The sequence below is a fragment of the Aquila chrysaetos genome, chromosome 5 (genome assembly GCF_900496995.4).
Source record: "Aquila chrysaetos chrysaetos chromosome 5, bAquChr1.4, whole genome shotgun sequence".
NCBI classification, from domain to species: domain Eukaryota; kingdom Metazoa; phylum Chordata; class Aves; order Accipitriformes; family Accipitridae; genus Aquila; species Aquila chrysaetos.
The window spans coordinates 17,864,881-17,877,152 of record NC_044008.1 but is presented as its reverse complement, the minus strand read 5'-3'; the positions used below and the strand labels follow the sequence as shown (position 1 = coordinate 17,877,152).

Sequence of the window (12,272 nt, the reverse complement as noted above, 5' to 3'; positions counted from 1 at the left end):
TGGTACCCAGAGTTTGAGAAAGAAATTATTACTATGCCATTGTTACTGGAATGATCTCTAAAGTTCTACATTCAGGTAACTCTCCATGTCCTCTGGTTTTTGTAATCCTTTATACTTCCTTCTTCAAGAAACTCTGGTTCCGAAGAGACTATTATGGTAGATAGTCAGGGATCAAGTGATATGTTGGTAATACCCTTTTTTAGGTTGTTCTGCTAATTAGTCACTATACAAAATAGGTAGTAACGAAAAACTTTAAAATAAATCAATAAAATACATTAAATCAACTATTGGCAAGAGTATACAGAAAGCATAGTATGATTTTACAGAATAATTGTAAGTAAAATAAAAATGCATTCTAGGGTTAACTCAGTTACCATAAAGGGATAAAATTCATTACTAAACAAGAGTTAAAACTAACTTGTTCAAAAGTAGAAACTAGGCATCTTATTGTTGGTACATTTGAAAATCATCTTCCTATTGCTACCACCAAAACCATACTGTATTCAAAGCTATAATACTAAATTCCTTAAGCTCAAATAATAATAATAATAATAAAATAGAGCTGCACACAAAGGGGAAGGGCTCAGGACTCTCATAGTCAAGTAACTCTGCCCCTAAGAATGAATGCATGCTAAAGAAACATGTATCTTTTCTTTCCCATGAAAACATTCAGAATTTAAAGGTATCTTTCAAGCAATACCAATTGTATAAACACTGTGCTCCACAGTTTTTCTCCACACAACAGCAAGTTCTACAAGTGGAATTATGTTCAGTATCTCTTTCCCTCTATTCAGCAGTCTCCACTGGATTTGATCCTGGATGCTTAAGAGCTTCCCCTCCCTCCTCCTTACTGAGAATGACTCTGGTAACAGCCAGTCCAGGAAATGGTATTTGGGCTTGCAAAGAGACTTTCAAACCTTCAAGGAAGTCCTCAAAGAATATTCAATATTCAGACCAGTAAATGTAGTAAATTAACAGATTAATTCTAATTTCTGCCAATGCCATGTTCCTTTGCAATTAACACAGTGAAACAAATATTTGCAGAGGGTAGGGTGAGATCAGGAGTGACTGATCCACACTCATGTCTTTCCACTGACTACAAATGTAATTTAAAATGACTTTATTTCTAATTTAGACCTGGCTCACAGGATTGGCTTTATTTCACTAAACCCTAAGCCTAACTACATAATGTAACCCATTTTCAATCTAACTGGTCTCTGTAACATGAATCATATCAACATGTAATATTTGTACGGAACTATGCACCTGGTTAACATCTTTCTTTTGTTACTTAAAAGATTAATATTTGAAGAATAAGGAAGACAAATAATAGCTAATGTCACACATAATTGATTTAGCAAATACAAATGACTGCTAATTTTGTCATATAGTTGCTTTGTTCTTTTTGAAGAACACAGAAAAACATTAGTTACAACTTGGTCCCACTAATATATGGTATCATGACCTCAGCCGACAAACACACTAAATCTGTTGTCAAAGATTTTGTTCTGCATGAAAGAAGGGGGAGAAGTTAATGAATTACTGTATATTGCACATGAAATCCAAGCACAAAACTTCACTTTCAGTGCTCACACTCAAACTTTTTATTTGATGTGTCATCTAAAATTCCAACATATTCCCTATCACAAAAGCAAACTATTCAAATAGTAACTTAATTTGGAACTAACTGAAGAAAAACACTGTCTAAATGTAATTTTTCAAATGGCATGAATATTTACATGGAAGAAAAAACAGAGTATTCAAGATTATAAATTACTATATCCCTTCTTGAAGATTTTTTTTTAATAGTAAACCAATGTAAAAGTATTACACATTTACACTTGCGTGTTTGGAGTCAAAATACATCTCAAAATTGTTCTGATTAGTGACATAAGATTTCTTAAGACCCTTGCTCTTCAAGCATACTCCCCACCAACTTGCAAGAAAAAGTAGCTGGCAATCACTGGAAAACAATTCTCTGTATTATTCTTCTCTCTTACAGATTTCCTCTGGAAACAGCCCCTGCAGCTTTTACAGCGATGTACCTTGTTCCCTTTTAGATGTTCTCAACTAATGTCCTAGGGAAAAGGCACTTGTTACTATGTCCCAGTACCTTGATTTTCAAGTTTGTCAAACTCCTGAGTAATAAATGACTTGGTAAAAGCCATGTGCCTTGAAATTACACTTAAAACAGGTTAGGGTAAAAATGAAAATCAAGTTACTAAATCTCAACACTCAAAGAGTACAGTTACAAATATTTATAAAAGATGAAAAAACTAAGAAAATATAGTTATTCTACTTATATCAATATCAAAACCTGAAGACCCTTGTCCTGTTTCTTATCACCAAGTTTTCACCTTTCTACTTTTCATGCTGCATTCCCAAAAGAAGTCCTACCGATATAGTATGCTGACCCTGTAGAGCTAGTCTCCTTCAGCAGGGATTTTCAAAATTTCTGTTTTGGCAATCCTATTTCAATATAAATGATTTTTTTAAAAACTATATTCTCCAGAGTAGAAGATGTGTCTGTTAAAAACTAGACAGATCTCCCAAGATGAGGACTTCTGGTTTTGCTCAGTTGCTTTGGAGCAAGCAAGGCTTACATTTCACTGACTCCTGTGATTTATCTGATAATATTAGACTAGTTCATACCACAGAGTAACTTCAGAATATCAGCAGAAAATATATGTATTCAAGCTACTTGCAATTCAGTATCCTTGTGCTATAACTTGCAATTTTACTATGTACAACTGTTCCAGATATTTTGAGGAATAACTATGACTTCTGGGAGAGGGAGCTAGATGGGAAGAGGGCAACAGAAACAGATGTGCATATTTCAAATTCAGATACAGAACCAAAAACTTATCTGTATTACTGGAGGTCAGTTAAATATTATTTTTAAAAATAAGTCAGATGTGAGTAATGTATTATTACTATGAACTCTTGGCCTACAAACTCAAGCAAAAGAAAGAAAAAGATGAATTTAGGTATACAAATATGCACATTTCTAGCTGAATGAACTCTAAATAAAAAATTGGGGGTTTTGTTTGTTTGGGGGTTTTTATGATTTCTATTCTCAGCTTTGCACATTTAAAGTCAAGCTTTTGAGGAAAAACAATGTATAAAATGGGAAAAATAGGCCTACAATCTCATCAGAAGAAAAAGGATCACAGAAAGCCACACTGAAGCTTCAGAGCTAAGACAGGGTAGTGTTAGGAGTTTTATTTCCTTTTTCATGTTTCTTAAGCCATTTTTAGTTTACTATATAAACTGGTCAGAATCTTTCAGTAACCTTCTAGACAGAGGGCAACTCCTCCTCCTGCTACAAGGCAAGCACCACTAGTTTCTCAAAGTGAAAAGAAGGATGAGGTACAGTCCACCTGTTATATTGTAGTTTAATATTAAAATTTTACAATAATAATTTCTGTGGGACAAAACTTATATTTCTAAGACTGTATGACAAAATATCTCTGTGTTTAATTTACAATACACTCACATGTGGAGATCAAGTCAAGATATTCATGATAAACAAAAGATGCAGAAGCTTTTGACTAAGTTGAGTAGCCTTTTTAACAGAGCAGTCAAATTGAGACTGTAATAGCTGAAGTTGGGACCAATGGACACCTGACATTTCTTCCCCTATAAGACTGTATTTAGATACAACTTTTACCAGTCACTCATTCTCTGTTGATTAAGCTCTTTGCATGTAAAAATAATGTCAGTAATTTTATTACTGTAAGTTGGCTCTCCTGAATAGAAATGATTCAACAGTGCTAACTCCTAGTCAGCTACTACCAGTACTCAGAGATTAAGGAGCAACCTCTTTAGATTGCTAGCTACGATGTTCAAAGTGTAAAACAGCAGAGCTTCCAGTTTCTTGCAACACATGATAATATATTGACCGTCTTCCAAAGTGCTCACAGCAGGGAATAAAATCACAGCAATTTTAGTAGTCAGGTTCTTTAAAGCTAGAAACATTTCCATGTTCACAGTCCTTAACTCTTTACAGGTTTTGGTACATTCACAGAAAAGACCCTGTTAACTTCCATACGTGGAAGAGTGAGGGCGCAGGATCCAGAACCACAAAACTATCTACCACAGAGCTTAGAGAGAAGAGGGGTAAACCCTCCTCTGTTCAGAAAACTAATCTGTTCAGAAACATTACTTTTTCTTGCTGTTGTTGTTAATTGAGAAACATTTATTTTTACTGCAGTAGCAATGGGAACTAAATGTCTAGCACAGTACACACCAAGAAGCTAAATTAAAAATATATTTATTAGTTACGCCTCATATCATATGAAGTGAGAACTCCTGTACTTTAATGCAGAAAAACTAACTATTTAAAAACTCACATCATAAACTAGGAACAAGATCACAAAAGATTAAGGAAACCTGTATTACCATAGCTGACCATAAATAGATGGTATAAAATCACATTTCTGATATATGACATGTTTCTATAGTAGATAATCACTAGGAAGGATATTAATATTAAACTTTTTAAACTAAACTGCAGACAGCAGTGTGAATTGAATTTGTCTTCCAAGCATCTTGTTATTCAGTCGCCTCTGTAACCACATACTAATCCCATTTTTAGGGTGCAAAGGTACATTATTTAACTTCTGTAGCTGTAGCAAATACACACTCTGACAGGTGTACAGAATCAGGTTTGTCTTTCTTTAAAACCTTCTCTTTCAAGTGATTTTAGCTCACAGACAAGAATCTACTTCAATAGAAATGTTACTTCCTGTGAAAAGTGAAATAAAAAATATACCCATAATAAATGTAACAGTCCAAATGTTGATAAATGCAAGCTACAGACTCCTTTGTGATTGTTAACAAAGTCTGTAATACTGTAACGAAGAAAACTAGCAGACAAGTCCAAGAATGAAATGAGGAGACAATATGCTCATCACCTATATGTTCCTAGAAAACATTTCTAGGGAAGAAAACCAAGCATTTTCAACAGCTCTGGTTTTAAACTGTTCTTATTATTTCAGACTTTCATGTTTAATATTAATATCACTTAATATAGGTATGAAATCCTCTGCAAGAAAGATAATCTGCTTTTTTATCTTTTCTTTAAAACTTGACATTAGGCCTGATGTAACACAAGCCAGTAACCTTTAGATGCCAAGGGTTCACTCGTAAAAACAGAGCACTATTCCTCTATTTCAGGGAATTACATAAAGCTTCAGGAACTTTGGAATCTAATACACAGAAAACAGACCACAGGTAGAAACAATTGCCTTCACACCCCAAAAATGCTTACAAATGTGAAGAACAAGACTAAAAGGACAAGCTCATGTGCTAAATGAGACTTGAAAAATCAGTACTGTATTCTTACCATAAATCAGAAGATATTAACCTGGGCCGCCTCTACTTTTATGTGAAAGAAGGGGGCAAAGTATTCAAGTGACCTGAGATTTAGGATGAGTGGTAGGTAGTAGTGAACCTTCTAACCCTGCACTGATTCTAACTAAGTGATTATTAAAGAGGGAAGGAAAAGCAAAACAAACCAAAGGTATTGACAGTGCTCACTCCACCACTAAGCTAAAGATGCACTTCAAAGTCACCCTGTATCTGACTTTCATTCAAATGCAGGCACTGTGAAATGTTTCCCTATCCTCTGGAACAGGCATCCATCTTAAAACTAACATAGACAAAACCTAAGATTAGTCTAAGAATAAACCTGACAACAACTTCATAAGGCATAAACATTTTCTTAAGTAATAACAATAACTTTAACTTCCTTAAAATTTTATTGATCATGTGATGTAGGAAGGTGGTGCTTCACATTATCATTTGAACTAACATTAGCTTCTAATACTTCACCATAATTAAACATCTGAAAAAAAATCAACAGTATTTATCTAAATTTTAATAGGACAGACAATTGTGCATGCATTCATTTTGGTTATAACGTCAATAAGGCTTACTCCCTAGTATTTATATAAAATAGTGATTAAAGAATCATTATTTTGAAGATTATATAAATCAGAATGAAGGACAGTCACTACCTTGAAGATTTTATGGCTCAAGTATAAAACAAGAGACAACAAATTCACAGAAAAGTAAAAAGCAGCAACACAAAACTAGTCAATGTGACTGTACATGCTATTAACAGACTCGAGCCTACCTGTCAAATCTATTCTGAGCATTGCAGAAAAACAGAACTTACGTAAGGATTTAGAAGGAAGTAACTGAATATCTGCATTAGAAGCTCTATTTAAGTAAGACAGTCAACTTGGGAGATAGCACAGATACTTTCTTGCGAGCTCAAGTGCGTGATGAGGCTGTCATCACTGGCTGATAAACTGGCAGTCAGCATCTCGACACTGAATATGAGATGACATGTAAGGTGTCGGTATTAGTCCATTAAAGGCCTTGAAAGAGAAAGTGTCTAAGTTTTCCTTGGTGCTATAAAGGAAATGGAGCTAAAAGAGATACAAAGCAAGAAAAAATGATGGACTGAAAAATGATCTCTACAGCTTCTTTGCAGTCTGGGTGAATATAAATGAAGCAAAAATGCATTTGTGAAAGCCGAAGAAAAGGACATTGCAGTAATAAAGATGTGAGTTGATGACAGCATGGGTGAAAATGTCTGTTAGACAGAAAAGCCTGTATCTTAGAATCAAGAAGAAAAAAATCTGCAAGACAGATTCCTTACCACAACATATTGAATATATTTTTATAGCTCAGCTATGTCAACAAAATGATAACCTACTTAAACTGAAAATTTGGATTAAATCTCTAATATCCAACAGTTAAACCAGTACAGTCCAACATTACTATTAGCTTATATTCAGTTTGACAGCTGAATCTAGTCCCTGAAGTCCTGTTTCCTTACAAATCTTTCAGATATCCTGTACACAACACCATTAAACTCAACAGCCATTATTTTCTATTAATATTTTAATTCTAAATATGCTCAAAATCATGCTTGAATATTTTGTCACTTAACAGCATCAACCCATTCACATCTCAAGAATTCAGGTAAATTTTGGAATTGTGGCTGTAGTTAGGAAAATGAACAAAAATAAGTCAAAGTCTAAGACATGCTGATGAATAGAAAGGTCTTCATTACTTCCATCTTTAATTACTTAAACTTAGTAGAAATTAAATGAATTTCACATTTTGCATTCACATTGCAAGTCATACTTTATCACATAAAAAAAACCATTGTATTTTTATTTATATTCAACTTACTGCTTTTTTTTCCTTTTTTTAATCTGACACTAGTATGGAACCAGTGAATTAACACAGAACATTTATACCATCAACAGAAACATCAGAAGCCAAGAATGACCCGTTCGATCCTATAAAACATCACATGGGTTACAAAGGAAAACCTGAGCCAGAATTAAAAGTTTTTACATTTACTGTCTGTCCATTGTGTACTCTGTTCCCCGACATGTGAACTAAAAACTGCTAATCTGAAGTATGGCTAGAGCTACAGAACTACCCAAACTAGCTTTCTGTACCTGGGTTTGTGGAGCATCCTATGTAGGCATAGCGGACCCTCTCTCACTAGAAGCGAGAACCACAAGAGAATAACAATCTCTAACCATAACTAAAACACTACCTTTCTTTTCAGTAATATTAATTTTTGTATTATACAGGGGCATGAAATATTTAAAATTATACCAATATGTTTTCAGGTAGACGTTTCACTGCTATCAAAAAGTGACCATGGGAAATTTGAAAATTGCATGTAATAATTTTTGCGCTCATTATATAGCATTGCATCCTATAGCTCGTTGCATGAAATAACCAATTTCAAAATGGGATCAGAGCTTACTAGAAAAGTTACTGATTCCTTTTATTAAGCAGAACAAAATGTAAGCAACTATAAACTCCTAGCAAAACAAAAACATTTGACATTTACCCCCTCCCCAGCTTCCTAAAATCAAATGTTTTCTCTTGGGAGACTGCAGTTTGAAATAGTTCTCCTTTGTTCTCCAGTGTACTGTATTTTACAGTAGTCAGACAGGAACAATTTATAAGGACATGGAATGGACGAGTGGCATGGAATAATCTGTGGAAAAATCAAGAGGTCCCAGTTTTCATAAGGCAGAAACATGGGACAACTTCTACAAATAACGTAAATTGCTCTAGATTTACATATAAAGCATCACCTTTCTCGTGACTTATCTGTTGCTAAAACTTATGTTAACCTGCAAATCTCATGTTTCAAAGGAGGTCTACGTTGACATCTTATACTTGATGAAATAGATGGCAGTAAGAACAATAACTTGTTAAAATAGATTAAAATGAAGACAACTTCCACCATAACTTGATTATCATCTTACAGTGAGAAAATTATTTTATGTTCTTTCAAACACGAAAAATATGGGATTAGCATCAACACAGTTTTATATGTTTGCATTACAAGTTTATATATACCTGTTTATTTATATACATGTATACCTATAATATATACATATAATACATACACATGATTATTTGAAGATTTGGAGGCCGGAGTTGGAACATTTATTTCTTCCTCTATTTCCCTCATCAAAACTTATTGCTGTTGATGCCATAATATTTAATTCTACAGTCGTAAACCAAATACCAAGTAGTTTTCAGGTTGTATCACTCCGTAGTATTAGTCCAGCCAGCCTGACTCCTTTTATTGCAAAATTTCTTTCTCTGCTACACAGCAATACACAAAAAACCACCCAAAAAAACCCCAACAAAACCAAACAACACCCCCCCCCCCCCCAAACCCAAGAAACATACACACACATGCTGTCTGTAATAAGGAACTATTATCCTGAAGGGCTGAACATTTGGTATATAGGTCTATTAATTAATCTGTTCATATGAGGAAGAATAAACATCATACTTTTACTGATTGCGTAGGTTGCAGCAAGACATACTCAAGAGAATGGAATTAAATACCTTGAGCAAAGATTATTTTCAGTCATCGTCCTGTCTGTAATGCTACTGATAATATACTTCATCAAATAAGAAAAAAGTATTGCATAACCAAATCCTTTAAAACTGGTCTTTGATTCAAAACCTGCTCAGTGCCTCATCTGGCATATCACCAGACCTGATGTTCTGGGGAAATTATTCTGCCTTAAAATTCCCATGAGGTTTTTAATTCTATTGAAAGAGGTCAAACAGACATGTAAAAGAGCAGCATCAGTTTTCACAGATAGTACTAAAGAACCAGGCTGTCTGACTGACAATTAGCAGAGATTTCCCTCATCTCTGTCATATGCAGAAAAACAAATACAACACACACTACGTGCAAGAGAAATGACTGGATGCATGTTTTGATGATTCTTGATACAGTTTACAGAGCAAAAAAATTCAGTGCAAAAAGTACTATAGCTATGACTTCTCAATACTGTGAATTCAATGCAATCAGAGTACTCCAACAACACATACTGAACTTCCCAATTTTCCAGTGCAGTTTAAATGCCTATTACTTCAGCTACTACTTTGAAGATTAGGCAATGGTCTACAGTTATTATTAACAAAGCAGAAGAATAATGGATTTTATTCTTGCCTGCGGGAGATAAGCATCATTTGGAGAATTGATAACACTTTAGTTTAGTCATTTTACAAGGTCATGTTACACAATAAAGAAGGCCAAGCCTTTTAGTGATAACATATGATAGTGATAAAACTAGCACTAGTCTACAGATACGCAAAATTACTAATTGCATTCCTATGTTGTAAGCAAGCTAAAGCAGTCTGATAAATGTGTTACAGTGTGTTCCTGATTTATATACTTTATAGTCTAGTTTACATAGCCTATAAAGAAATTAAACCATAAAGAAATACCTTAATTATTAAATAAGTAAACAAATCTGAACATATGTAAGGAGAACAAAACAAATCTTCGTAGTACTATACCTTGGGATTATTATTTAAACATAGTTGTAATAGATTTGGTAGAGAGGAAAATTATGAACTTTGGTGCAGGAAGTCAACAGGAAAAATTTAACAGGAAGGATTAACAGTGAACAATTGCAGTTGAGAGGCATGGCTGCCGACATTAAAGTTGTTTTTGACAAAATACCATAAATTGAGAAAATCTGACAGTGTTAGCAGGTAGTATAAATTAAAGTTGTTATGTTGTGCCCTTAGGCGTTTATGTATTGGAAAGACAGGCAATGACAGTTAAAGTGCTCTGAATAAATCATTTTATGAAGAAAGATAAAATAGACTGAAGTGATACACAAATTTACACAATGGTTCATTTGTACAGGGCAACAGAGTTCAGTCAGATGGAGAGAAAATAAGCTGATAACGGGCCATTTCCCCGGGGCAGGCAATGGTGGGGCCTTTGCAGCATGGTTTGTTGTTTGTTTACAGCCAGCCTGCAAACAGGACTTTAATGCCTTTCAGGCATTGCACGTGTATCATAGGGTAAAATTAAATATAAAATTTTTCTATGAAAGTGAACTGTCACCAGTTCACAAACATAACTGAACTCTACAGGGGATGCAAGGGGATGCAAATTATTTGTCTATTACCATACACAAATCCCACTCCAAACAACTCCCTGATATGCTCTTTGCTGGAAAAATGTAAGGTTTTGAAATGCAGGGACCTGAAGTAAATGCTCTTATGGTCCTTTTATTTCCTGCTGAAAAACAGGCTCCTTATTTTAAAAGACTGCTTGCCTAGCTTTTTTGAAAGAATGAACATCACCTTGTGAAGTGTGTGCTGTTATATTATACAGATGAGAAATTATAAATAAATAACTCCAGTGTTGCATTTAAGATTAAAAAAAAAAATCCAGTTACCTTTTCCGAAAATATCTCTACGAGAAACCAAGGCTCTACTTGTAACAGCATCTCCAGAAATCATCTTCTCAAAGTCTGTCTCAGTTAAAACACCATTTTTTTTCCCAGAGTGGACAAAGAAAATACATCTCCTACTGCTTATAGTCCATCACTTCAGATCTAACAGTTTTGGGGCAACTATAACAAACAGTCGGACACCGTCAGTCTTGCTGCAACTGCTACTATTTTGTCATAAATTCATCCCCAAGTAACACTAGGAGGCTAAATTTAATAAATACTACCCTGTGCTTGAAAAATATCCCCTTCACTTACTTGAAAATCTTTCTCTTCCAGGATCTCTTTCCTCCACCTGACAAGGAAGGCAGCACAGACGTACAAGTGGAAGTGAGAAAAACCCTCTGGTTCAGACTAGAAAAAATAAAAATATATCATCCTTTCAATACACAAATAATACTTCTGATCACCATATACCCCAAGTGTATTTTTATGGCATTCACTACTAACTACAAGTGTCATTTAAATCTCTCTCTTCATATTGCAAACATGTGTGCATTCCAAACCTCTTCATAGCTATTATCTGTAACAGGAATTAAGGTGAGGTATGAATCCATTTCTCATATTTAAATTCATTCTTTACAGATATGTTTTCCATTTCTGAAGTTATCCATTGGCTTTTTATCTGCCATGAAATACTGTACTGTCTGGCTCAACGTTGTGGTGTGAACATATGCTTCACCTCCATTATTAAGAGCAAACTTTACAACTATTAGTAGCTTTTTCATTATAAATTCTGCTATAGGAAATTATTAAGCATTTTAAATGCTTAACTTGGTCTATATTTGACTGAATTAGAGGTTTTTACTACAGGAAGAAAATCCACTCATAACACAAAATATTTACAACTCAGATTTGTATTTGGATCTGCAGCATTCTGTTCTACTTCAAGGCAGCAGATTCAGTCACTTTATAAAACTCCCCCTAGAAATTAAGATTTTATAAGTATACCTAAGAGTTCAGAAAAATTTGTGATCCTACTTTTAAAAGACTTCACTAAGTTTTCTTGTATTACCAAATTAATCTTAAATTTTATTTTCTATACAACTGAGAACTGAAAAAATAATTACGATATTTAATTATCAATGTGATGACTGTGAACTAATGCTACGTAAAATCTCATTAAAATAACATTTAAAAATAGTAATTGTAAGATTAAGCTACATAATCTGACAAATGTAGGGATACTTAAATGCTGATATCTAAATAATTTATAAGATCTAATTGTAGCGCTTTAAAAGTATAGCAATTTTTTTTTTGTATTCTCTACTGGTCATTCAAAACTGCAGTTTACTCTTTAGAAAAATACAGTGTTCTGCTCAAGTAACGTGAACTAAAACAACTTCTTAGGTAATACATAACGTGAAAAATATCTATTTTATTGCTGTTTAACCTAGAAGAGCACAGTACTTAAAACATTCCACGTAACACTCGTAACTGTGCAATAAA

The 12,272-nt window shown here is 34.0% G+C and overlaps 1 protein-coding gene across 2 annotated transcripts in view; it reads right to left on the bottom strand.

The window, feature by feature from the left end:
- Positions 1 to 12,272, bottom strand: part of TBC1D22A (TBC1 domain family member 22A) — a 186,592-nt gene that overhangs the window by 24,940 nt on the left and 149,380 nt on the right. The window contains exon 12 of one of the 2 annotated variants that reach the window (XM_030015094.2): positions 11,082 to 11,177. The exons of the other annotated variant lie outside the window; for it this stretch is intronic. Within the exon in view, the coding sequence (XP_029870954.1) occupies positions 11,082 to 11,177 (96 nt within the window). The remainder of the gene's footprint in view (positions 1 to 11,081; positions 11,178 to 12,272) is intronic. 2 annotated transcript variants of the gene reach the window in all.